We start from the raw sequence: 27,864 nt of genomic DNA, 5'->3' as shown, positions 1-27,864 counted from the left end.
AGAGGAGGGTGATAACTAAGTGCAGCGTGGTACCCTGGATTGGACCTTAGAACAGATAAAGGTAAACAGGAAAAACAAATTCTGGAGTTTAGTTAATAGTAATGCACAAATGTTAATTTCTTAGTTTTGACAAATGCACCATAACAAACAGTTATATAAGATGTTAACATTAGGGGGAGGTGGGTGAAGGGTACATGGGAACTCTCCGTGTTGTCTTTGCAACTTTTCTGTGAATCTAAACCTATTGCACAATAAAAAGTCTATTTAAAAAAGCATTTCCTGGGCTTCCCTGGTGGCGCAGTGGTTGAGGGTCCGCCTGCCGATGCAGGGGACACGGGTTCGTGCCCCGGTCTGGGAAGATCCCACATGCCGTGGAGCGGCTGGGCCCGTGAGCCATGGCTGCTAAGCCTGCGCGTCCGGAGCCTGTGCTCCGCAACAGGAGAGGCCACAACAGTGAGAGGCCTACGTAATGCAAAAAAAAAAAAAGCATTTCCTCCTGATTAAAAAAGAACACAGGTTCACTGTAGATAATTCTTAATATAAGCAAATAAGAAACCAGCAGTTACTTACCATCAACTCTGTTAACATTCCAGTGTATTTCAATGCAATCTTTTTTCCTGTGCACAATTTTGTTCTCTGCACTTTTTTTTAAAATTGAAGTATAGTTGATTTACAATGTGGTGCTAATTTCTGTTGTACAACAAAGTGATTCCGTTATACATGTACGTACATTCTTTTTAATATTCTTTTCCATTATGGTTTATCACAGGATATGGAATATACAGTAGGACCTTGCTGTTTATCCATTCTATATATACTAGTTTGCATCTGCTAACTCCAAATTCCCACTCCATCCCTCCTCCATCCCCCTCCCCCTTGACAACAACAGGTCTGTTCTCTTTGTGAGTCTGTTTCTGTTTTGTAGATAAGTTCATTTGTGCCATATTTTAGATTCCACATATAAGTGATATCACATGGTGTTTGTCTTTCTCTTTCTGACTTACTTCACATAGTATGATAATCTCTACTTCCATCCATGTTGCTGCAAATGGTATTATTTTGTTCTCTTTTATGCCTGATGTACTCTGCACTTTTAGCCTTACAAGCATATTCCTTCAGCACTCAAGCATTCGACGAGCTTCATTTTGGTAGCTACTTAATATTCCATGACTTGGTTGCGCTGTATTTTACTTAGCTGCTCTCTCTGCTGTTGGACATAACTTTCAGAGGTTTCCTATGATAACTAACTCTTTAGTGCTTAATCTGAGTCTGCATCTGGGATAGTCTTCTAATGATAGAGTCTTAAGGAAGACATTTATAAGTTGAAGGGTGTGGGTATTTTTAAGGTTCTTGACACTTATTGCCAATTTACTTTCCAAAAGTGTACACCCATGGGTACCCAGGTCCATGGTGTGTTTAGGATGCCTGCTTCCAAAGGGCTTTCCTTATTCTTCATCTGAATACCCTCACTCTTGCACCTCTTTCTGCAGTCCCCTTGACGTTGCTTCATCTGGGCTGTTTGCCTCTCTCTGTGCTCTCTCTGTTCCCTCCTTGGTCCTCTGTTCACTCCAGCATCACATTCCTCCAGTGAACCTCTTTCATGCTTTAGCATCTCCTTCACCAGTCCATCTATCCCTGAGGCTTCGGATATCTCCTGCATCCCCAGGCACAGCCTCACTAGCCTCTCTCTTGAGCTCTAAGTTTACATGTCCACTCTCCTTTCAGATAGTTACACCAGGACATCCCTTAGGCGATGATTCAAACTCCACGCATGGAAGGGAAGTTGTCTACATTTTCTCTGCCTCTATCCATCACCCCACTCACTCCACTGCTCAAGGGCACAGCATCCCCAAGCATCAGCTACTCAAGCCAGCCATCTCTGCCCCATCCCAGTCTCCCACTTGCCCTCTTCAGTCCATACTCTAAGGATTTGGGCCTCAACCACATGAGTGCCCCTCACGCACCTGTCCTGATCCAGAACTTCTGCCTCTTGTGCCTGAAATTCTAACAGCTTGTCTCCCCACCTCCCTCCATCATCCCTCTGCTCCTCATGAGGAATTATTTCTGAAACACTAACCTGGTAATTTTCACATCCCCACTTTAAAGATCCTATGGGCTCCCTACTGCCCATCGCCATGACTCCTTGGGTGCAATGCATTCAAGTCACCCAATAGCATTGCCACTCATTTGTAGGAAAACTGACTCTTCTATCCTCTTTCAAGCGAAATTTCCTCAAGCACGGAGTTTCTATTGGATGCTAAGTAGCCTTTAACACCTCTTTAAGACTCTCTGATCTCCTTTTTGAACCAAAGAAGACTTCAGACAATATTACCTTGGGCAGACAATATTACCTAAACAGACACCATTAGCAGTATTTTGTTTTTTCAACTCCTGGCAAAGCAGGTTTCCTGTTTGCAGTCATGCTATAAATCTGCCTTTTAAAATAAATTTGTCTTTTTTTAAAGTGCAACAGTCTAAAAGATTGAGTGAATAACAGTAAAGATGGTACAGACATACCTCGGAGATACCACGCGTTCAGTTCCAGACGATTGCAATGAAGCCAATATTGCAATAAAGCGAGTCATATGAATTTTTCTGGTTTCCCAGTGCATATCAAAGTTATGTTCACATTATACTGTAGTTTATTAAGTGTGTGAGTGCTATGTCTTTTAAAAAGTATATACCTTATTTTAAAAACACCTTATTGCTAAAAAATGCTAACCATCATCTACGCCTTCAGCAAGTCGTAGTAGTAACGTCAAAGATCACTGATCACAGGTCACCGTAACAAATACAATAATGATGAACAAGTTTGAAGTATTGTGAGAATTACTACAGTGTGACACAGAGACACAAAGTGAGCAAATGCTATTGGAAAAATGGCACCTAGAGACTTGTTCAATGCAGGGTGGCCACAAACCCTCGATTTATAAAAAACGTATTATCGGCGAACCACAGTAAAGCAAAGTGTGATAAAACAAGAGATGCCTGTACTTGGTCATGGCAAAAATCGTGGAGGTGTTATTTGCTACTCAGAGTCTGGTCCCTAGACTATCAGCATCGTCAGGGAGCTTGTTAGAAGTTCAGAATCTCAGGCTCCACCCGAGACCTACTGACTCAGAATCTGCATTTTAACAGGATCGCCAGGTGATCCGCACATGCTTTTAAAGGGTTGGGAAGCACCGATGTGAATAATGAACCAGGAAAAAGTCAAAGCTATTTGTCCTTCACGACCTGGCCTCATCCAGTCCTTCTAGATGATTCACAGCCTTTCCAAGGGCCTCTCCATCCCGGGCGCAACTTTCTGCCTCAACCCATGCCATTCCTCTCACCAGAAATACTGTCCTTTTCTCCCTCAGCCTTCTCATCATTCAGGACTCAGCTCTAATAGTAAGTTCTTTTTTCTGTTGTTTGAGATGAATTTCACGTAACATAAAGTTAACCACCTAAAGTGGACCATTCTATGGCATTTAGCCCATTGACAGTGTTGTCCAGCCACTTCTACCTAGTCCCAAACGTTCTCGCCACCTCAAAATAAAACTCTGTACCCGCTAAGCAGTCACTTCAATCCCCTCTCCCTGGCAACCACCCATCTGCTATTTCTATGGAGGTGCGTATTCTGGGCATTTCATATCAATGGAATCATACAATATGTGTCTGGTTTCTTTCACTGAGTATGATGTCTTCAGGGTTTATCCGGGTTGTAGCAGGTATCAGTGCTTTGTTCATTTTTAACGGCTGAATAATATTCTGTTGTGTGGGTAGACCACATTTTGTTTATCTGTGAACCCACTGATGGACATTTGGGTTGTTTCTACCTTGTAACTATTGTGATTAGAGTTGCTATGAACTTTCGTGGACAAGTATTTATCTGTTTTCAATGCTCTTGGTTGTATAACCAGGAGTAGAATTGCTGGGTCGTGTTTAACTTTCTGAAGCAATGTCCCTTCTTCACAGAGCTTTCCCTCAACCCTGACCTGCTTCCTCCTGCCCCAACACGGAATGAATTTTGCAGCCCCCTTCTCCCACTGCAATTTCTAAAAATGTCTAGCAAGGCCAGGATCCAAACCCAGGACTTTTGACTCCAAATCCTATTTTTTTTTGCACTGCCCTACATGGCTGACAGTTACTTCCACCTCAGACTGACCTCGTTTTATAGAACAGGCTCAGTCTGGGAGCTTGTTCAAGGCCACTCGGCTCCTGAGTGACAGCTGGTCTCTGGACTCTCAGCTCTGATGTCCAATCTTTGGACACCATGGTCTATACTGTGCTCCTAAATGGACAAACAGGTTTAGAAAAGGTGGCCTCTTCCATTCCTGGCAAGGCTGACAACCTTACAATGCTCCGTCACCGAGAGGGGGTCACAGTCTGTCTCCTCCTGGGATCAGCCAGAAAGGTGGTTCTGCAGCAAGGAACGAGCTCCAGGATTCCTGGCATGGCACATTTATTTTAGCTCTTTATATATATATATATATATATATATATATATTTTTTTTTTTTTTTTTTCCCCATGATAGGAGGAAAGGAAGAAAATGACTCTTTTGTTTTTCTGACTTTGCAAATTCTATGCTGTGTAAGGAACGTGCATGGAGCGGGGCACCAGGGGCGCCAGGAGCAGCGGCGGCTCAGGGGCAGATCCCCAGGCAGGGGGCGCTGGGGAAGGTCTTCCTCATGCCCATGCACTTCTTGTCAATGCACAGGGTGTTGGCCTTCATGGCCAGCTCGTGTTCCAGTCGGCACTTGGTCATGACCAGCAGCTGCTGCGTGTCCTGCGTCTCCCGCAGCCTCAGCTTGAGGGTCTGCACGGTGTCGTTGATGGTGCACACCTCGCTCATGAGCCTGGGGAGAGAGCAGAGGGGAAGGCACGGTTCAGCCAGCCGGGCAGCACAGGTCTCCCTTGTGTCAGGAGCCAGGTGGGAGGGGCTCGGCTGGCAGAGAAGACAGAGGGGGAGCAAGCAGACAGGTGAACACTCAGCAGAGCTGCTGAGGGCAATGAGTGCAAAGGGAGAAGTAGATGAGATGTTCAGGAAAACAATCTGGCAGTTCCTCAGTTAAACACAGACTCGCCAAAGGACACAGCAATTCCACTCCTGAGTATGTACCCACAAGAACTAAAAACAGACACTCAAATACTTGCACAAATACTCGTGGGGCACCAATAACAAGAGTCAACAGGTAGACACAGCCCAAATGTCCATCGACAGATGAATGCATACACAAAATATGGTCTATCCCCACACTAGGATATTGTTGAGATGTAATGAAAAGAAATGGAGCAGCGGTATGAGCTACAACATGGATGGACCTTGAAGACATGATGCTGAGTGAAAGATACCGACACCAAAGCTTATATATTGTCCGATCCCATTTATATGAAATGATCAGAATAGGCAAATCCATAACAAGAGGTAGTAGATTAGGGGTTGCCAGGGGCTGAAGGGAAAGGGATAGGGAGCGACTGCTAATGAGGATAGGACTTCCTTTTGGGTCAAATGAATGAAAACGTTCTGGAGCTAGCTGCACATTGTAAATGTACTAGGTGCCACTAATGGTATGTTACTTTATGTTGTACGTATTTTATCACAGTTTTTTAAAAAACCCAGATAACAGGGCCAGCCTCATGTAACTAAGATGGTCAGGTGTGATGTCTGCTCTTGGCATCCATCTCAGGTCCCACCTGTGCCCCAGCTGCCGGGAGTGTTGGCTGTTGATGGCTCCTAGGTCCACATGTCTCCAGGGAAGCCAATGGCTCACCAACGGCAGTGGGTACAAAAGGCCATCCCCTGCCTCAGGGTGGAACCAGCTCCGTGGTGTAATTCACGCTCCAGAGTTCCCCGTGGGATCAGGCTGAAGCGGGGCTCCCCAATCCTGAAGCTCTGCTCCTGTGGGACCTTCCCAAGGCACCAGGAAAAGCCTTTCTGAGGAGGGAACGTTTGAGCGAATGAGCTGGCTGTGTAAAGATCAAGAGGGAAGCACTCTACAGCCGCTGATCTAGAGAACTCTGTGCGATGCTAGTAATGTTCTATATCCGCACTGCTGGATCCGGTGGCCACTAGCCATGCGGAGCTCATGAGTAATTGCAATGCAGCAAGATCAACTGAGGAGCTGGATTTTTTATCGTTTTTCATTTTAAATCATTTAAATGTAAATGGAAGAGCCACACCCAGCTGGTGGCTACTGAATTGGACCGTGTGGTTCTACAGAGAAGAGCACATGCAAAATCGATTGGTCTGGATTTTGTTCTCAGGGCAATGGGAAGGCGCTGGTGAGGCGGTGGGCGCTGAAATGGGGAATGATGTGCTGATTCAGATTTAGGATAACCTCCAGGCTGCTGGGTAAAGATTAGATTGGACGGGGATAAGAGTGGAGGCGGGAGAGAGATTAGGGTTATTTCAATATCCAGATTGAGTAGGTTGAATAGAGTCCCCCAAAAGATATGTCCAAGTCTGAACCCCAGTACCTGTGAATGTGACGCTCTTTGGAAGAAGGGGTTTTTGTAGATGTAATTGAGTTAAGGATCTTGAGAAGAAATCATCCTCGATTTAGGATGGGCCCTAAATCCAACGACTGGTCTTGTAAGAGAAAGGAGGGGGAGATTTGAGACACAGAGACACACATGCAGGAAGGTCATGTGAAGACGGAGGCAGATGCAGTGATGCAGCTACAAGCCAAGGACCGCCAGCCACCACCAGAAGCCAGGCGAGGGGCCGGGAAAGGATGCTCTCTCAGAGGCCCCAGAGAGAACCAGCCCTGTTGATCCCTTGATTTCAGATGCTTGGCCTCCGCAAGTTTGAAAAAATAAATTTCTATTGTTGTAAGCCACCCAGTTTCTGGTAATTGGTCACAGCAGCCCTAAGACAGGAATATACCTGGTGATCTGTGACGGTGGGTTGGTTTTGGGGCTGTGCCCTGGGACCCACCTTGGGGGTGGTGGGGAGGGACAGTGAAACTGTGCTCAGGACTGGAGGACACGCTGCTGGGAGGACTTGGGTTGATATCCCAAGGATGAGCACCCCCATGACAAGAGAGAGGCGACAGAAGCAGCCTGGAGATCCTTCTTTCCTGGGGGCTCTCTTGAGCAGTGCTGTCCAGCGATGGAAATATTCTGTTCCGTGACCCCGGCCACACGTGGCTCCTGACCACTTGATATGCAGTTTGTGTGAATCAGGACCTGAATTTTAAATTTTATTTCATTTTAACTAATTGAAATGCAAATCTAAAGGGACTTTCAGTCTGAGGAATGGAGGGATGGACACGGAAGGGACCTGCATGCTCAGAGAGGGTCAGGAGAAAAGGGGCCACCTGTGGGAGGTAGAGGAGAAAGACCCAGAGGTGGTAAGGGAGGGGATGGAGGGACAAAGAATGTAATGCATGGACGGGGCAATTAAGCTGCTGCAGAAGGCAGACAGCTTGAGTGCTGTTGTCCGCTCAGTTCCCAACACACGTGCATATAGTTGTGCACACACACACACATACACACACACATGCGCACACACACACATACACATACACTGCCCAGGACTCTTGAGCCAAACACGCCTCATCCATGTTCTCTGTCTACACCCCTTGGTGACACAGTTGGTGGACGGGGAGGCAGGGAGTGTGTCCCAGAGCAGTAAGTCCCCCGGGACAACATCTTGTCCCTCCCCTTAAAGCTCGGTTGTGTGTAAGCCTCCCTGGGGTGGACAAATGGGTGATCAGAGCCTCTGCACCAGGGCTGCTGGAGCCCAACCTGAGCTGATGCAGGGGCAGGTGGAGGAGGGGTCAGGAGAGCTTCCCCAACCCCTCACCCAGGACCTGGACCCCACCCAGCCCAGGTGGGGCAGGACCCTGGCCACACGGCACCCGCTTCTGGGGTGAAGACTTTCCAGGCCAGCAGCGGGCTGAGGAGCAGGTAGCCAGGCCTTCAAGCTCAAAGCCAGGCGTCGCTTTGCACCCCACCCCCGACACAGCCAGCTTTTCTGTGTCCCACAAGATTATCTCAGGCAGTAACCGAGGCCGTGCAAACCTCAGCACATGGAACCACCTGGCGTTTTCTCTCCAAATATTTTCCCTCCTCCTTACTTCTCCAGCGCTCTTCTCCACATCTCAGCTCGGAAGGAAGACAAGCCACTGAGTTGTGGGGGCATTTGTTATGCAGCAATAGAGAACAAAGACAGTGCCCCTAGCATGGAGGGAACAGAGCAGCCAAGTGACCAGCCCCAAGTCACACAGCATGTTCATGGGAAACGAATCCCCCGTGGCCAATGACCACTTCCTTCCTTGCCTGGTCATCATCCCATTCCAAACCCCTCCTCCAGACTCACAAATCCTGTCTCTGGGGCTGCATGAGTGTTTTGCCCCTCTCCTGTGAGGAGGCCCTTTGTCAACAGAAGCAGCCCTCCTTAGCTAAGCGGCACAGGCAGGGTTAGGCTATTCCGAGGGCTCTCAGCTGAGAACTTCACAGAAAGGGCGGTGGAGGATGACTGAGGTGTGGGCTGGGCGCCTCTTTCATGGGAGCCTGGAGAGAGAGAGAGTGACGCCCGCAAGGGCAAGGGCCACATCTCTGGGCTGGGTGGTTCCCTCTTGTTGGCTTTTAGGGGACAGCTGGAGGGTTCCCAGAGCAGAACAGAGCTACAAAACCATCCTCACTTAGATGAGAGGGCTGCAGTGCAGGGGGGCGGTCTCCGCGGTGGGGAGGCCATCAAGGGCACCCCAGAGCCCCAGGTCCCCACCCAGTGCCCTGTGGAGTTGTGGGCCTGGACGTCCTGATTGGTGGAGGGTCCGTTTTCCAGACCCAGGCTTCCTGGCAGCTCCAGAGACCCACCCCTCCCCTCTGGCCTCCACCACTCACTTGAACTGGGGCATGTCCCTGCACAGCTCCACACAGGGCCGCCGGGTCCGGCACTCCAGCCTTGTCTGCGCTACCTTCAGCGGGCTCTCCTTGGCCATGATGGACCTTTCCAGCAGCATGATGGTGTTCTCCGTCTGGAAGATCTCCTGCAGCGTCTGCAGAGAACATTTGCGGTATCAGAAGGAACCTGATCTTGAACTTAGCCAGCCATGAGTACCCCCAGAACCGAGTGTTCTCAACAGATGTCACCTCACTGTGGGTGAAACATGCATTCTCCTCCTATCATCACTGGATGCCCTAGATCTGCGAGCAGTTCTAGTTTTCATGGGGCCCCTCCCCTGCGAGAAGGCTCTTTGTGGGTGGGCTGTGCTAACACCCCTCTTAGACTCAGCAGGTCCCAATGGCGAGGTGACATGTGCTCTGTTCCTGACAAGCCTAGAAGCTGTACCTTGCCATGGTGCCCCCCAACATCCTTCCTTTGGCTAATCTATTCGTTTGCTGTCTGTCTCCTTCACTAGCATGTAAGCTCCCAGAGGTCAGGGGCTTTGCCTCGTCCATTGCTGTATCCCCCATTGCCAGGAACAGAGCTTGGTGAGAGTGAGGGCTATCAGATAAAATACAGGACACCCAGTTAAACGTGAATTTCAGACTCACGACAAAGCGTTTTTTATCATATGTCTCAACTACTGCAGGAGACATAGTTCCACTAAAAAACCACTTGTCGTTGATTTTGAAATTCAAGTTTAACTGGACATCCTGCATTTTTATTTGCTAAATCTGGCAACTCATAGTAGGAGCTCAATAAATATTCATTGAATGAATGAATGAATGAATGACAGTGGGATCCAGGAGTGTAGATTTTTAGCTAGCTCCCCAATGGTCCTTATGCACACTGACGTTTGGGAACAGTGTGCCCTGAAATTTATCTGGTCCTGTCCATCTCAGATTTTAATGTGGGGAGCAGTACTTACACGTGAGTATGCCAGCACTCCTGAATGCAGTGGGGACTGCAAGTCTAAGACCCCGTCTCACCTTCAGGGACTTTACAGTCATGTTGTCTTTCTCTTTGCCATGAGCTATGAAACATTCACAAATTATAACAGGTACTGGGATGACTATTTTAGCTGGGTTGGGCCCATATTCTATGGGCAACAAGAAACTGCTTAAAAGATGATTTTTTCCAAAGAATTAAAGTCCTGGCTTCCCTACTACCTTAAGAAAAAAAGCCTACAAGGAGAGCATTTCTCTACTTCAAGAGAACAAAAGGATGTCCTTTTCCTCCTGGGGGTGAGATGGAGGCAGAGTCGTCTGAGGGCAGGGGGCGGCACTGCCTCTTTCAAAGCCCACCGAGGAGGAAGACTGACCCCTCACCTGGTCCTCAGTGAGCCACCCAGACCAGAGCGACGCCAACCACACGCTGGTTAAACATTATCCCATGAGAATGTTCTGTGCCCAACACGTGGGAAGGTAAACACTCCAGTAAGTGGGGGGAACACCTCTCCTAGAAGCCCTGGGGATTTCCCTCAGAAACCTGCCCTTTGGGTATGCAGGTATGCAGAGCTCAGAAAACACCACCCCAGAGTCCTGTGGAAGAAAATTGAGCCCTTCTAAACAGGAGAAATGCTTCTCGGCACCACAGTGCCCCGACCTACTACCTAGATGGCCCTATTGGGGGGTACCTACTGCTGGCGTGCAGTGAGGGGGACATTACTGAGGTTTGGGCTGCTGGCGGTGCCCAGCCTGGGATGCTTCTCTCTCGCCAGAAGGCTGCTGCCGGTGGAACCAAAGCCAGTGACCTGTGGCTGCACCTACCTTGACTTCTCCTCTTTGTTCCCTCTCCTGCCCCTCTGGCCCCCAGCTTGGGGCCTGAAATGTTACAAAAGGCCTATCGCTCTGTTTTTAAAAAAAAATTTTATTGTAGTACAGTTGATTTACAATGTTGTGTTAGTTTCAGGTCTGCAGCAAAGCGATTTAGTTAAGTATATTCTTTTCCATTATGGTTTATTACAGGATATTGAATATAGTGTCCTGTGCATACAATAGGACCTTGTTGTTTATCTATTTTACATATAGTAGTGTGTATCTGCTAATCCCAAACTCCTTATTTATCCCTCCCCCACTCCCTTTCCCCTTTGGTAACCATAAGTTTGTTTTCTATGCCTATGAGTCGGTTTCTCTTTTGTAAATAAGTTCATTTGTGTCATATTTTAGATTCCACATATAAGTGATATCATATGGTATTTGTCTTTCTCTGTCTGGCCTACTTCACTTAGTATGATAATCTCTAGGTCCATCCATGTTGCTGCAAATGGCATTATTTCATTCTTTTTTATGGCTGAGTAGTATTCCACTGTATATATGTACCACATCTTCTTTATCCATTCATCTGTTGATGGACATTTAGGTTGTTTCCATGTCTTGACTATTGTGAATAGTGCTGCTATGAACATAGGGCTGCATGTATCTTTTTGAATTAGAGTTTTCTCTGGGTATATGCTCAGGATTGGGGTTGCTGGATCATATGGTAACTCCATTTTTAGTGTTTTAAGGAACCTCCATACTGTTCTCCACAGTGACTGCACCAATTTACATTCCCACCAACAGTGCAGAGGGTTCCCTTTTCTCCACACACTCTCCAGCATGTATTACTTGTAGACTTTTTAATGATGAAAAAGCCTATCTCTTGAGTCTAAAAAAAGGGCTGACATTCATTCACGTGTTCAATCATTTCTTCATTCACTCATTAATTTACAGATTCATTGATTCGCTTGTTGACTTAACTGCTGACTCGGCACCTACTGGGTGCTAAGCACTGTTCTAGGCAGTGGACACAGCAGTGCACAGAACAGGCAGAAAGACCCATCTTCACAGAGTTACATGCTAGTGGATTATTCACCCATTCCTTTGCTCCTGTATGCAACATTTATTCAGCACCCACAAGCCGTTACTACTGTACAACTGCAACCATCTTTACCAGCACAGAAGTTCAAGTTCCTTCCTGTCTGTTAAAAACACATGTTGGATGCCTTTAGTGTGCAGGACATTGGTGGGAGGTACCATCACCTAAGAGGCATCCAATACATTTCAGTGTTCCAGGAACTCTCGTGTGAGCACAGCAGAGGGACAGGGACACAGCAACACAACAAACGGGAGCTCCTGGAGAACTAAAACCTACGAATTATTTTTTCAAACCTGCTGACCACCTGCAGGAGGGTGAGCACCGCCTCCTAACACTTGCTCATCCCCCTTGATTGACAAAAAGCAGCTGGGAAATCCAGAGACTTCTGCAGGCAACAGGCTCCAGCTACATTTTAACAAGGCTGCTCTGCCTTGTGATATGTCTCTTTCTAGCTACTCTCTACTTCTGTCAAGTGCTGTTCGTTTTCCAGCTGTAGAAGTAATATACATTTTTTTTTTTTTTTTTTGCGGTGCGCGGGCCTCTCACCGTTGTGGCCTCTTTCGTGGCGGAGCACAGGCTCCAGTAATATACATTTGAAACGACTTGATTGAAACAGAAGTATAAAGTAAACAGCAGCCCAGGTGGCACGGGGGTAAAATCGCGAAGGCCGCCCAGGCATGACTGAATTTGGAAAACCCTGTATCATACTGTGTGTCCCCCCTGGGCACCTAGACTCAGCAGGTGAGAGAATTGAGAGGGAGCTGCGGAGCTCGGGGGCGGTGATGGTGGAGGGAGGGTGGTAAGGGGCAAGGGCCACTGTGCAGCCCCCTGCCCCCAGTCTCCTCCTCGGGGCTGGCTTCTGGAGGTGCTGGGGGAGGCGGGGTGGCTGGAACCAACTCGGTTTTTCTTCACCACCCGCTGTCCCCACTGGCATTTCTTGAGCGGGCCTGCCTGGGGATTTTCCACAACAGTAGGGTTTTCCAGAATTGGCTGCTCTAGAACCCACTGAGGACTCACAGCCAAAGCAAGTCTGCCCATGTGGGTCTATACTCTGACATAAAGGTTCTCCGGAACCTCCTGTCCAGCCTCTGTCACTCACTGTCAGGGTCCTCTTCCTTGGAAGGGAGAAAAAAGACACACACACACACTCCGTCATGGGGGCAGCCCCTGATGCCCACCCCAGTCCTGCCAGCCTGTGAACCTCCAAAAGCCCTGGGGGCAGTGACTCAGCCTCCAGAAGTTTGAGGAGTGTGACCCCCAAGGGCCAGGAGGCAGAGACCACATGGGCTGACCAGAGGCAGGGGCTGGAGGCAGAATAGCCTTGACCTTCATGCTCAGGAGGAAGTTAGAGTGCCAACACCGAGCTCTGAGCTCCAGGACAGCCTGGTCCCTAGACCCCAAATTCCATGATAGCCCCTAGGAGAAGAACCTGAAGTCTAAGAGGGTGACGCACACATCTCAGCATGTCCACTCCTGGTATGTACTGTAGGAGCGCAGGACCACTAAGGAATGCACCTGTCAAGAAGGTTCAGTGAGCTGGCAGCATCTGGGTGCCCATGACCATGGAGACAGACACATTAAAAAACGGTAAATGAGCCGATGGAGGATTTCGGCAGCCAATAGGTGGAGAGCATTAACCTCACATAGGAACAACGGTGGGTCTTTAAAATGACGCAAGGTGAGAAAGCCGGGAAACAATGAGCTACTTTATACAATCCCTTGTGAGGAAACTAAAAATCCATGCACATACCACGGTCATCCACATTTTGTGAGAACACATTTAAATCAACAGTCCATATTCACTCAATTAAAGAGGTCATATTCACTCATTCATTCATTACAATGGTCATCTATGGAAAGTCATCTATGGGAGAAAGGGAGTGACCACAAAGAGTGGGGATAAAAGGGAATAAAGAAATGAGGGGCTTTGTACAAACATATGTGCAAGGAACCAAGGAGTATGATGAGCTCACCTCTCTTCAACAGGGTCAAAAGGGAAAAAAATCCCCACAATCCTACCAGATCTAAGGTTTCCTTTTAAAATAACTTTTTTAGTTTTTTTTAAGGGAGAAATTCAATTAAGGACAAAATACTATCTAATAGTAAAGGGTATTAATTCTTAAATTGGTTTGCGCATTAGCATTACCTTGAGAGTATTTTAAATTGTGGATGCCTGCCCCCCTGCAAGAGGTTCAGATTTCATTGGTCTGGGGTGCAGCCTGGGTGTCAGGATGTTTTAGGAGCTCCCTACAGGTGTAGCCAGAGTCAAGAACCATTGGTGCAGGTGAAACAGAGACGTGCAAACGTTACAAAGTCTCAGAGGAAAGGAGATGGATTACGGACCACAGTTAGGGACTTGAAGTAGCAAATCAAAGCTGTCTGTCTTGGCAGGAAACCCCAAATGGGGTCAAGGGAGTAATTTCATCCGTAGGTAGAAGATATTTTTGGAGATATACATGTGGGTGATCTGTTCGCTATGGGCTTAGGTTTCCAGGAAGGGGTCTAGGGAAGGGGTCGCTGCCTCATCATAGGGTTTTCAAGTTTCTGGGGGAAGTCCAATGTCAGCAATTTGAAACCGTGGTGCTCCAACCCCCAGTCCCACAGCTGAGCCCTTGTCCCACCATGGCTACCCAGGCAATCCAGACCCCTGCCCAGGCAGGCAGGAAGCTCAGGGCACAGGCAGCCTTCCAAGGTGGGAAGGCCTGGGCAAGTTTGCACATGCTCTGCAACTTAGAATCCCTCAGACCCAGGTGCCTGTTACGTGCATGTGCGCACACACACACACACACACACACACAATGAGTGTCTCAAACCTCCACCTCCCTCTGCAGGGGGAGGGAGGTGGAGGTGTTTGAGACACTCACCCACCTACCTGCCCCCAGAGCTGGTGTATCTCACACATCCACGTCAAACCCAGCATACTCCCACCACAGGGCCTTTGCATGGACTATTCCCTCTGCCTTCCCCAGATATCCTCATGGCTCATTCCCTCACTCCCTTCTGGTTGTGGCTAAAATGCTCAGAAGGCCTTCCCTGATCATTTCCTTTAAAATTATAACCCCCAGGAATGCCCTGGTGGTCTAGTAGTTAGGACTCCACGCTTTCACTGCCAAAGGCCCGGGATTAATCCCTGGTCGGGGAAGTAAGATCCCACAAGCATCGTGGTACAGCCAAAATAAACCCTAAAATTACAACCCCCAAGCCGGCTCGCACTCCCAATTGTCCAAACCCTGCTTTATTTCCTTTATAGTCCTTACACCTTCTGTCATACTGAGCTTTACTCATTAATATTGTTCATCATCCCCCACCACAGAGTAAGCTCCACGTGGGGAGGGATTTTTGTTTTACTCACTGCTGAATCCCCAGTGCCTAAACCTATCAATGCCTGGGACACAGTAATAATAACAATAACAACAACAACAATATCATCTAACACTTAAAATAGTGTTTACTGTGTGCCAGGCATTTTGCTAAGGGCTTTGTATATATCGACCAATTAGTAGGTGCTTAATGAACACTTCCTCCCTGGGTGGACCAGTACACACCATGGGGTGTTTGGTTAAGAAGAGAGCACAGACGTTGGCACTAGACAGCCTGAGTCTCTCCAAATCCCAGCCCCAGCACATACAAGCTGGGTGACCTTAGGCAAGTGTCCTAGGCTCTCTGAGCCTTTCTAGTAAAACGGGGATCATAGCCATTCCCACTCCATAGAGTAGAGGTGAGGCCATTACTGCCAGGCCTGGGAGAAGGAGCTCTTGGAAACCTTAGCAAGTGTACAAACCCCTTCACTGCGGGCACACAAAACTGGTGACACACGCACTCATTTGCAGGAACTTGAAAAGCATTGGTACCAAGTCCTGCTCTTCCCAAAGCAAGCGTGTACCTGTGTGTGTGTGTTTCTCCCACAAACACACCCTGGAAAGTGCCACGAGGAAGTCATCCTGCCCCTTCTCCCATCTTTCCTTGGCCAGCTGGAGATCTCTTTCCCTCCTTCCCTCTCTTCCTCTCTCCCCAGTCCCTAAGCTGGGGAACGGCTGCCCTGAGCCCCAGAAGCCCCCTCTCCCAGAGTCCCCAGGGATGTTAGCCTTTCTGCTCCCACAAAACCAAGGAAGTAGGGGGAAAGCTGCCCTGGGGCAGGGCGCAGGCTGGCTCACCGGAGCAGCTGGGCGAGCCGCTGTGGGATTGGCCCAGGGGGTCACCCCATGGGAGGAGTCTCAGCAGCCTTGGCCGGAAGCTGGGAAGGAGCGGGTGGGAGTGGAAGGGTCACCTCACTCCCCTCCCCAGGCCCTAGCTCTGGGCCCTGTGCTGCAGGCTGCCTGCCAGTCAAGGTTGCGAGACTATTCTCAGCCTCCCACATACCGTGCATGGGGGCGCGGGGAGGGCAGGTCTCTTCAGCTCATTGAGTCCCTCCGTGATCACACAGATCTAGGTTCAAATTCCAGCTCCTGCTTTTCCCCGCTGTGTGACCTTCAATGGGTCACTTAACCTCTCTGTGCCTCATGCAATCATGCATTCAATATCTACTGAGCCCTTCACTCAGTAGCCCCTTCTATGGGGCCAGACACTGTGCAGGGCGCTTGTTCTCTTGTCTGTAAAGCCAGTACGACAATAACAACTCACCCCCCAGGTTGCTGTGCAGATTAAATGAAATAACGTGTATGAAGTGCTTAGTCCAGTGCTGGCATATGCCATGGGCTGTCCTGCCTCCCCACCCTACCCCCAACTCCCATCCTGCAACATTCAGTCTGTTAGGAGATTTTTCCTCTGTGATCACTGGTCTTTTTTTTCTTTTTAATGTCAGGCAATCTGAAGAAACTCAGATTCGTTTGACAGAATTTGTCTTTGCAGGCAGACCTCCAGTCCAGGGCTCAGGGTCAACCTCCATCAACCCACTTCTTTGGGCGTAAGGGGTCAAGGCAGGGGTCACCTGCGCAGTCGAGGAGCGTCCTCTTTCTCAGCCGCTGGAATGTGGCTCAGAGGCGAGTCAGCTCAAGGCAGAAGGTGGGCCACATCCCCCCATCCCCCCACCGGCTTGGGGAACCAAAGGTCTTTCTGTAACAACCCCTACCTGCTCCGCTCCAGGCAGATTCCCAGCCACAGAGGCCTCCATGCAGGCTCTTGGAGGTAAGAGCCCTGGGAGGGAAGTCAGGAGACCAGGGTCCTGTCTAAGCCCCAATGCAAACCAGCTGTGGCGCTCACACCCCACTCAGAGCCCTGGGCTGTGGGGAGGGGCCCAACTTCCTCATCCAGTGAATGAGGACTCGAGGCCTGTCTTCCTCACTGGCTAGGGCACTGCAAGTGCTCCCGGACCACGTACATGCTCTAACCCATCACCCATCAGCCCCGCGTGCCCAGAGCCACTGCCTCTGAGATCCGCCTGAGAGCTGTTAGCCGCAGGTATGGCTGTGTGTGTGTGTGTGTGTGTGTGTGTGTGTGTGTGTGATTTTAAGTCTTCAAGTCAACCCCCCTCAGATGGCTGGGAGTCCCCAGCACGCAGCCTTCCGGAGCCTTTTGAAGATGCTGTAGACAGTGGACACGTTTTTCTGTAAAGGTCTGGGTGGTAGATATTTTAGGCTTTAGGAGCCATATGGTTTCTGTCACAACTGCTCAACTTGGCCACTGCAGTGCAGAAGTAGCCCCGGACAATACGTAAATGTATGGGGGGATCTGTGTTCCAGTAAAACTTTATTTACGGAAACAGGTGGAGGCGGGGTGCAGATTTGGCCCTGGGGCTGGTAGTTTGAGGCCCCCGCTGTAGTCCCTCACAGAGGAAGTCCTGGTCCCTCTAAGCAGCCCAGCGCACACAAGGCTGCTGCGCCTCCGAGGTTTCCCACGTACAGAGAGAACAGTTTCTCTAGCTCCTTGCTACTCAAGGTGTGGTCTGTAGACCAGCATCACTGGATTCTGAGCGCTTGGCAGAAATGCAGACTCTCAGGCCCTACCCCAGACCTACGAAGGAACCGTGCATTTTAACAAAACGCTCAGGTGATCACAGGCACATTAATGTTTTAAAGCAGGACATGGTCATGTTTGTAGTTTGAGGCAAATCTCTCCGGCTGCCATTTGGAGGGTGGACAGAGGGGACAAAGGAGGGAAGAAGATGGCCAGTGAGGAACTGAGAGGCAGGAGGGCCCACACCAAGGCAGGCTGGAGAGACACAGAAGGAACGAGTTCACAAGAGTATACAAATGGGGAGCACTGGTAATGGCTGGGGTGTGCCAAGGGAGGAGGGGCAGCCCCTAAAATCAGGAGGGGCCTCCAGCCTGTGTTCAAATGCCAGCACCACAGGACTGAGCACGTGGCTTTGGCAAAGTGCCAAGCCTCTCCGAGCCTCAGTTTCCCCATCTGTATAATGGAGATAATAACAGTATCTACCTCAGAGGGTGACTGCAAGGATTGATTTAGGTACCCCATGTTTAGCACACTGGCTGGCACCTAACAGGCACTCTATAGACCTCAGCACTTTCTATCCATCCATCTATCCATCCATCCATCTATCCATCCATCTATCTATCCATCCATCCATCTATATACCCATCCATCCATCCATGTATCCATGCCTCCATCCACGTATCCATCCATCTACCTATCTTCTACCTTTTATCCTTTCTTTTTTTTTTTTTTAAGTCAAACCTTAATGCCAGGAGACCAAGGCTTCTCAGTCCTGGCACTATTGACATTTGGGGCTGGGTTATTCTCTACTGTGGGGCGTCCCATGCACTGTAGGATGTTTAGCTGCATCTCTGGCCTCTACCCACTAGATGCCAGTAGCACCCCCTACCAAGTTGTAATAACCAAAAATGTCTGTAGACGTTATCAGATGTCCTTGGGGTATAAAACTGCCTGTTGGAAGGCCACCGATCTAGTGGTTATTATTGTTGTTGTTAGGCTGTGGTGGTGGGAGTGGGGGAGATGTTCACATTAACTTAAAGAATGAACTCTAGAGTGGAACACCTAGATTCAAATCCTGGCTCTGCCATTTACTTGCTGCGGTGGGTGGGGGTGGGGGGCTTTAGGAAAATACTTGTCTTCAGTTTCCTCATCTGTAAAATGGGGCTAATAGCAATCCCTTCTTCATGGGGTTGTAGGAGGGAAGATGAGTTAATGTTAGAAAAGCACTTAGAACTCTGCCTGCACAGAGTAAGGTTGATATGTCTTTCGTGGTGATGGTGAATTTTTTTTCTCTCTCCTGCTACTTGTAATCGGATGGCAAACTAGACCGTGATCGTCCACCCTCAGACCTTGTTGGGGTCCCCAGCGTGGGGAAAGGGTGAGGTCTGAGCTGGAAATGGTCTCTGGTCTTGAATGGGGTGTGAAAAGCACTTGCCAGGTCTGCCTCGGACGAAACCAACCTCGGCTCAGTGGAAAAGGGCGCTGATATTCCTAGCTGGAGTAGAAATCCACCCAAAGCCTTTGAAAGGGGGAATGTGTTTGGCAGAGTTGTTGGCCGTGTAAAACTATCTGCCTGCATCTTGTCTTGTGACAGTAGAGAAAGCTTCTAGGCTTTCTCTAGGGCTGGGAAATTATTTTTGATGTGGAGGGAAAAAACAGATTTAGCAGTTCCAGCCGGCTTCTGGGTGCTTTGTGCAACCTTGCAAATTTATTGTTTTCCAAATTGCATGAAGCCAAGGGGTTTCCAAGGAGATGCCTGGCTCAGTGCGGCTCCCCAGCTTAGGAAGGCAGCTTGGAATCCTTTTTTTTGGTCAAACGGTGGAAGATTTTCAAGCACGGCCAAGCCCAGGGGCAAGAACTAGTTGAGGAGGGCTCCAGAGGGACTTGGCCAGCAATGCAGGGCGTGACAGTGCCAGAGCATTTTTTTTTTTTTTTTTTTTTACCATTTTTATAGTTAATAGTCAAACTCGGCACTCCTGACATTTGGGGCCACAATTTCTTTGTTGCGGGAGGCTGTCTTGTGCGTTGCAGTGTTTAGCAGCCTCCCTGGGCTCTACCCACTATCTATCTGGTAGCAGCACGCTGCCCCCCACAAGTTGTAACAAACAAAATGTCTCCAGACATCGGCAAATGCCACCGGGGAGTAAATTCAGCCCAGGTGAGGATTATGGCTCTGGAGGAGAGATGTTGAGTCAACCCTGCTCGCAGTTGTTTCTGTCCAGAGGCGGCCGGCTGCCTTCAGACAATGCCAGGCCAATACAAGTATCAGCTGCTCAGAGGCCATCTTGGGTCAGGGGTCCTGAAAGTCCTGGAGGGGTGGGGGCTCCCTGCTAGAGAGGACACTTGTACGATTCTGTGAAAATTCATGGAAATCTACTAGCTCAGGCTCCCGAGCTTCTTCTTCTTAATGCTTATCACAATTTTTAATTAATCATGTATTTACTTATTTTTTTTAGATTGGTCTCTCCCACTAGAACATAAGCCCCACTGAGAGCAGGGATCATTGTGCCCCCAGCTTCTAATTCAGAGTCTAGCAAACAGGATGTGCTTAGTAAATACCTCTCAGGGACGGAGGGAGGAGAGAGGAGATTAGAAAACATTTGTTGCACGTCTACACCTGGGAGGCACATCTGGAGAACTGGTTAAAACTCAGATGGCTGGACCCCAGAGTTTCTGATTCAGAAGGTCCAGGATGGGGCCCAAGAATGTGCACTTCTAACAAGTTCCCAGGGGATGCTGATGATGCTGGTCCGGGGACCACACCTGGAGAACCACTGGTCTGAACTCTGAACCTTTAGCTCTCAACCTTGGCTGGGGAGTTTAAAAGGTTGGATGCCCTGGCCACACCCCAACCAATTAAATCAGAATTCTTAGAGATCAGGGTGATTCCAATGTGCGAGGGTTGAGAACTGCTTAGCTGTACCTTTTCTTTCAATCCTCGCAGGATTATTCCTCTCTCAGAAATTAGGAAATCGAGAATCAGAGGAGTTACTTTACCAAATCCAACACTGGTCTTTTGATTCCAGAGGCCATATTCTTTCAGTCACTTTGCTTGTCCCTCCCCATCAACAGGTTATAAATCAGACCACAGTTTTGTTTTTTGGGTTGTTGTTGGGTGTTTTTTTTTTTACCATTTTTATAGTTAATAGTCACTGAGCACTTACAAGGCGACCAGTCCAGTGTGGATGCTCTTATTCTCAGAGCGAATATTTGCCAACCATCATTGCTCCCATTTGACAGAGGGAGAAACTGAGGTACAGAGAGGTGGGGCAATCTGATCTTGGTCACATGGCCAGGAAACGCTAGAGCCAGAATTGAACCCAGCCATCTGCACTGCACTAGGGGGCTCACATGTGGGAGAAGAGTATCAAGATGGAAGAGGAATCTGGACCAGGATGAGGCAAGCATATGTGAAAGCCAGGAGTATAGGTGAGGCTGGGCAGCAGGTCCTGAGTAGGCAAGGAGCTGAGGACCCAAAACTGAACAAGTCACAGATTGGAAGAAACTAGGAGACTGCTGGGACACACCCATACCCAGGAGGTGCCAAGGCAACCCTCTGCCTCCGCCAGGCTTGCATCTTATATTCTTCTTGTCTCAGCAGCAACCAATCCCGGTGATTGCCCCACCCAGGGCTTCCAGTCAAAGCATACGATTGGCTAACACCAACTGCAGAGGGCAGTAATGGCTTCCTTGAGTATCAGTGGTCCACAAAGTGAGCTCCAAACTACCTCATTTGCACTGTCCTCAGCTCCTACCCGGGCCATGCTGACCCACGCTCATTTTCGGCCCCCTCTGCTGTCTGGTCCCTCCAGCATCCTGCATTTGTTGGCTGCCTTCCCAGCTCTGGACCTTGGCCCTGTTTCCCTGATCCCAGCCGTTCCTCTCTCATTTGGCACAGTGTCACCGTGGACAGACAGCAGTGACCCAGCACCCCCGCCCCATCATCCCGCCATTTCACAGCCCTCAGAACCGCCCGTATCTGAGCTCTCGTGGACCCCTCAACCGGGTGTCCCCAGGCCCATACCTCCCACGTACAGTGATGAGACCTGAGCCTACATGACACCAGGGAGCCTTTGATTCCTTTTGGTACTAAGGTGAGCATCAGGCAGAGAGACCTACTGAACACAGCCCCGAGGCCTCTCCTGAGGGTTACCTTGGAAACCCTCTACACACCCACATACCCAAGCATGTCTGAACAATTATTTATCTACTTCTTCAAATCAACTCCTTTTTCAGCCTTGAACAAATGTATTTGAAATGGCATCTTTATATCATTGCCACACATGGAAAATGAGTATCTCTTGCCATTGATAGAAAGTACCATCACAGTAGAAAAGATGGAAAGAAAGACCTTGATTCTAAGTTCTGTTGTCTTTCAAAGGTTCAGTGCCAGCTTGAGGCTTGAGGCCTGGCTGGAAAGGGGGATTCCCAAACAAAAGAGCGATGGCAAAGACAGATTAGCGTCACATCAAGCCTTGTTCCTCGACACTATTGGGAGGATTGATGGAGGGAACTTGAAACGAGAACTTTCTCACTAGGATGCAATGGTGTTTAAGGCCTGGCCCGGCCCCTCCTCATCAGAGGCAGGCGGGCCGGCTCCACATCCCCTGGGCTGGGCTGGTTTTAGAAACGAGCCGTCAGGAGCTTGTCTGCGGGCACTGGTGCTGGAAGGGATCCGACTGCTTGCAAAGCACAAAAGCTTTTCCCACTCCACCACGGGTTCCAGGCCTCGTTAGACAAACAGAGGGGCTGGCGGCAGGCGCTGGGGCCCTCAGATGGCGACTGCGGGCCCTCACCCCACAGACACGCGCCTTCCTGCCCTGGCGTTGCCTCCTGGGGCAGGAGAGGTTCTGCTGGTGTTAATGACCAATTGGAAGTCGAAACCCCAAAGAAACTTCAGAGTAAAAGCAAAACCTTTCAAGGGGAAAACTCAGAGCCCCTCTGGGTTCTCTACAATCCTTTCCAGGCCTGGCTGCTTTCTTGCGTTTCCTCCAATGCACAGAGCAGAACGTGCCAAGGTACAAGCCTGCTGGAATCAGGCAGGTGATGCAAATGCGCAAAGGGGGCCGTGAGGGAAGACCGTGGGGACTGAGCCAATCGGAGGGCCCGGGCCCTGTCCAACGAGGGGCTGTGGCCATTCCACTCCTGTTTGTTGCTCCCCTGTAGGCTCGGAATTGCTAGAGCCACCCATTTTTCCAGAGATTCTAGAAATCTGAACTTCTACATAAAATCTCCATTTTTTACCAAGATATTAAAAAAAACAAAACCTGAGAATGCATAGAAAGGTATGTATATGAATGTTCATAGTAGCTTTATTGGTAACAGCCCCAAACTGGAAACAACCCTAATGCCCATTGACAAGTGAATGGATAAACAAATTGTGGTATATGGATACGATACATACCAGGGGTGTATACATACAATACGGTATCCACACAAGACACAGGAGTAAGAAGGAACAAACTAGGAATCTCGACTACGCTGAGTGAAAGACTAATGAAAAAAGAATGGATAGGGTATGGTGCCCTTTATGTAATTATTCTAGAAAATGCAAATTGATCTTCAGTGACAGAAGATCAGTGGTTGTGTTGGAAATGAGGGAGGGAGCGATGACAAAAGACATAAGGAAACCTTTTCGTGTGTTCACTACCTTGACTGAGGTGGTGGCTTCACGACATATATGTGTTAAAGCTTCTCAGATTCTACACTTGAAATATGTACAGTTAATTGTGTGTCAAGTAAAAACAGAGCTGTTATAAGAAAAATGTGAGAGGCCAAATAATAGGTGGGTCAAGTTTAACCCCTGGACTACAGGTGTTTATCCCCTGATTTAAAAACTAGTCCGTCTGCATTACCTTAGACTTCACTGAGCTCCATGCATTTTGGGAAGCGCTGCCATTGCAAAGGTGAGGGGTGCTGAGAAATTCTCATGACAGCAGTGGTGCAGACAGGCCTGGCCACGGTGAAGATGGTGACCCAGGGACACCAGCAGAGAGAGCCTGTCACCTGCATTCTCCAGCTAAACTCTCAAGGTTTTCTGAAAAATCTAAAGCAATTGAACTTTCTCCCTCTGTCAGTCTAGTCGGCCTATTCAAGTATCGAATGCCGTCTCAACAAGCCTCCAGCTAAACAGTTGCTGTATCAAAAGCAAACAGAGGGCTTCCCTGGTGGCGCAGTGGTTGAGAGTCCGCCTGCCGATGCAGGGGACACGGGTTCATGCCCCGGTCCGGGAGGATCCCACGTGCCACGGAGCGGCTAGGCCCGTGAAGCCATGGCCGCTGAGCCTGCGCGTCCGCAACGGGAGAGGCCGCAACAGTGAGAGGCCCGCGTACCGCAAAAAAAAAAAAAAAAGCAAACAGAGCCATTAGGAGAACACAGCAATGGTCCAGGCAAGAGATGTTAGAGGCCTGGGGCAGGGCGGAAGCAGAGGAGGGAATGGGGAGTGAGGAGATTCCGAAAGCAGAACCAACAGGATTTGCTGGTGGAGGGGATGTGAGGAGGTAGAGAAAGAGGAGCATCTAAGTGGACTCCAGAATTTGGGATTGAGCCCCTGGAAGCTTCTGGAAGCATCTGGAAGTGAGAGCCACCAACTGAGATGGTTGGAGCTCCAGGTGGAGGAGGCAGTAGGGTGAAAGTTGGCTCCTGTTTGCTACAAGAAAGCCTACAGCTTGCAGGGGGCGGTGTGCTGTTGAGAGGAAGCAGAGAAATCCGACGCATCTCTCCGACAGCCCAGTCGAGGCCGCGCTTCTGGCTTATCCTCCCCAGCTCCTAAGGTCAATTGCCCTGACCACATTAACAACCAAGATGGAAAAATGAGATTTTGATTCAAGGGCATGCATCCGGGAGGGGCGGCAGAAATCCCAGAGGGGTGTTTGCATCTGCGAAGCCGGGCGGGAAGACCTATGGGATGGGCCGAGCGGGCCTGATCCCTCGAGGGAGGAATGGCTGGGCTTGGCTGGGAAGCTTGGAAGCAAAATGCAATTAGAGAAAATCTGGTTAGAATTGGATGACTGTGGCTTGCCTTCTGGAAGGATTTGGTTCCCCCAATATTTTGAGTTTGGGAGAGAGAGGCAGGAAGAAGGAAGGAAAGAAGAGAAGGAGACAGCTTCTTGGTCAAAGCCAACTCGCTTTACAACCTGCACTCTGCCTTACCTCCCACCGGTGGTACTGGCAACTTCCTGAGGCTGTTCAACGTGCATACGCTCAGGCCCAACCCCAGACCTGCTCAATCAGAATCTGCATTTCGATGCAGTCTCCAGGTAACATGGGTGACTACTGCACACAAAGTAATACCTGAGATGCACAGGTCGACTTTGCTCTTCTCCAACAGTCAGGTTTTCACCTACCATCCTTACCATTACGGCCATATCCCCTCACACCACCTGTGACATGATTCACAATCTTCTCAAGGCAACTGGCTTTTTAAAAAACAAAAATACAAACCTTAAATGCATTTGTTTAAAAATAAAACTATATCACTATTATCAGTGGAAAATCAGCATCATTTGCCATAATGGAAATAACCATAAAAATGCACGAACAAGATGAAAGTAAAACCATGTGACTGAAACTCTGGCTGGATACAGCTGCCTGCCCAAAGCTCTCAGCCCCAGGCCGGCGCTCTCTGTTTAAAAGGGAGATCAGACGGGGTTAAAGAGGTGAGGAAGGCCGTCTAGTATCCGATCAAGACTCTCCTCTCGAGAGCATCACAAGGATTGAAAAGGGACTGAAGAAGGAATAACTTTCTCACTGTGTGATTCGGTGATATTAACGCTGCGTCCGTGTAACACACCCACCGGCATTTCCCCTGCTGGGGCCTCGTTCCCACAAGTGTAGAATAAGCGCTGTGCTGTAGCAGCGTCCCTGCCCCCATGCCCCCTCCCCCAGGTCCTTGCACCTTGCCCTCCACATTGAGTCTTCCACTAAAAGGCACCTTGGACTGGGCAATTGGATGCAGGTACTTACGCTTATCTGGAGACACGCCCCTCCCCCACCTCCCACCCCGCACTGGGCCCCTGGTTCTCAGGAGCCACCCACTCTGTGGCTATCAACTGACTCAGCCCAAAGAGGTCACCAGCCCTTCTTTAAGCAGTGGTCAGTATGACTGGTTGATACCCCAAGGCCCCAAAGTGTGAGGACCCAGGACAAGTTACAAGGCTTGGGGTATGGCCTTGGGGATAGAACCCCAGGATCATGGTGAACATGACTAAGACAGCCCTAAACCACTGGGGCATTCAAAGTCTGCATGGGGAACTGTGGAGACCTGGCCTTCCAAAGTGGATTCCTATGACCACCTGGGCAATAATTGCTTTGCAGCACAGGTAGGGATGGGGGCCTAGAATTTTCCAGAAATGCCTCTTGTCAAGGGGAATCAGGCCAAGCTCAACAATTAACAGCTGAAATTTTAAAGAGAGCATTTCAAGTCCTCCAGCTAAAGCAAACTGTTGAAAGGTGAAATGGTTGCTATATATTTATTTTCATTATATCAACTCTTTCCTTTACTATCTTAGAAAAACACTATGTGAGATGGTCACCAACCAGAAGACAAGTGAAATGTCAGTCGTGTCATGTTGGGGTCTGGCGTATTTCAAATGGGTGCTCACTTACTTGCAAAGCAGCTGGTTATTAAATAATGACTCTTAATAAAAATCCACGTGGTAGCAAAAACTCTGTGATCAGCAGTGATGGAGCTGCTAGTAATAATTCCAAACTTCCGTGGAGAAATGTGGATAGGGAAAAGGGTATGCACCCCACCCCACCCAGAAGATCCGTTTTCTCTCCATCAATAATACTAATACTTACAGTTACCTTTTACTGAGTGTTTACTGTGTGCCAAGCACTAACAGCTCCACAGAGATCAACTCACTAATCCTTACACTATCATCACCAAGTAGGAATTCTTACTCCTTGTTTCACAGATGAGAAACCAGCCACCAAGTCCCACCAAAGGACTTGCAAAGGAGTTCCCAAGTCACCTCCAGGCCTCAGACTCATGTGGTAAAACTTGACAATGAACTCTATTTGATCCACTATAGAAAATGCCTCATTAAAAGAAAACACTTGCACAACAGCCAAAAGGCGAAAGCAACCCAAGCGTCCATGGAGGAATGAATGGATACACGGCACATACATCCATGGAATATCGTTCATCCTTACAAAGGAAGGACATTCTGATGCAATCTACAACATGGATGAACCTTAAAGACATTGTGCTAAGTAAAATAAGCCAGACACAAAAGGACAAATACTGTATGTTGCCACCTATATGAGGTACCTAGGCAATTCATAGAGACAGAAAGTAGAGCTGGTGGTTGCCAGGGGAGAGGGGAATGGGGAGTCATTGTTTAACGAGTACAAAGTTTAAACACAGGGTTCTTTTCACTTTGGGAAGATGAAACATTGTTCTAGAGATGGATGGTGTTGAGATCTGCACCACATGTGAAGATACATAACACAGAACTCTACACTTAATAATGGTTGCTATGGACTGAATGTCTGTGTTCCCCCAAATTCAGATACTGACACCCAATCCCCATTGTGACAGTATTAGGAGGTGGGGGTCTATGGGAGGTGATGAGGTCATCAGCTCATCAATGGGATTGGTGCCCTTATGAAAGAGAGATCCCGCACCTCTCTGCCATGTGAGGACACAGGGGGAGGACAGCATCCATGAACCAAGAAGTGGGTTCTCGCCAGACACCACATCTCCCAGTACCTCGATCCTGGACTTCCCAGTCCTCAGAAGTGTGAGAAATAAATTTCTGTTGTTTATAAGTCACCCAGTCTATGGTATTTTTGTTAGAGCAGTGCAAACAGAGTAAGAAATGGCAAATGCTTTGTTATGTATATTTTATCACAATAATAGAATGATTTTTCAAGGAAAGGAAGAAAGAAAGAAGGAAAGAAGGAAAGGGAAGGAGGGAAGGGAGGAAAGGATGGAAGGGAGGAAAGGATGGAAGGAAGGAAGGAAGGAAGGAGGGAAGGAAGGAAGGAAGGAGGGAAGGAAGAAAGAAGGAATCCGCAGGAGGTCCCTGTGCCTACTCCTTCCTCCAGCCTCATCCCACATTCATCCTCTTGGGAGCACTCGCCCCACCCCATCCTTTGGCTGCCTAACTCCTTATCCTCTGCTCTTAATGTCAATGTCACCTGCCTGTCCGATCTACCTGGTGTAAGAACTCCAGGAGAATCTCTGGCGAATCTCTTTGCTTCCTCTCATTACCACTTATCATAACCTTGCAAT

At 48.8% G+C, this 27,864-nt stretch overlaps 1 protein-coding gene across 1 annotated transcript in view; it reads right to left on the bottom strand.

Moving 5' to 3' along the window:
• Positions 1 to 4,625: 4,625 nt before the first annotated feature.
• TEKT5 (tektin 5) overlaps positions 4,626 to 27,864 on the bottom strand; it is a 38,279-nt gene continuing 15,040 nt past the window's right edge. The window contains exons 6-7 of the mRNA XM_030883798.2: positions 8,834 to 8,988; positions 4,626 to 4,839 (exon numbers count right to left, since the gene is read on the bottom strand). Coding sequence (XP_030739658.1) covers positions 4,626 to 4,839; positions 8,834 to 8,988 — 369 coding nt within the window. The remainder of the gene's footprint in view (positions 4,840 to 8,833; positions 8,989 to 27,864) is intronic.

The sequence above is a fragment of the Globicephala melas genome, chromosome 15 (genome assembly GCF_963455315.2).
Source record: "Globicephala melas chromosome 15, mGloMel1.2, whole genome shotgun sequence".
Taxonomy (NCBI): Eukaryota; Metazoa; Chordata; class Mammalia; order Artiodactyla; family Delphinidae; genus Globicephala; species Globicephala melas.
The sequence above is the reverse complement of the archived record's forward strand: the minus strand, read 5'-3'. Positions and strand labels throughout refer to the sequence as shown.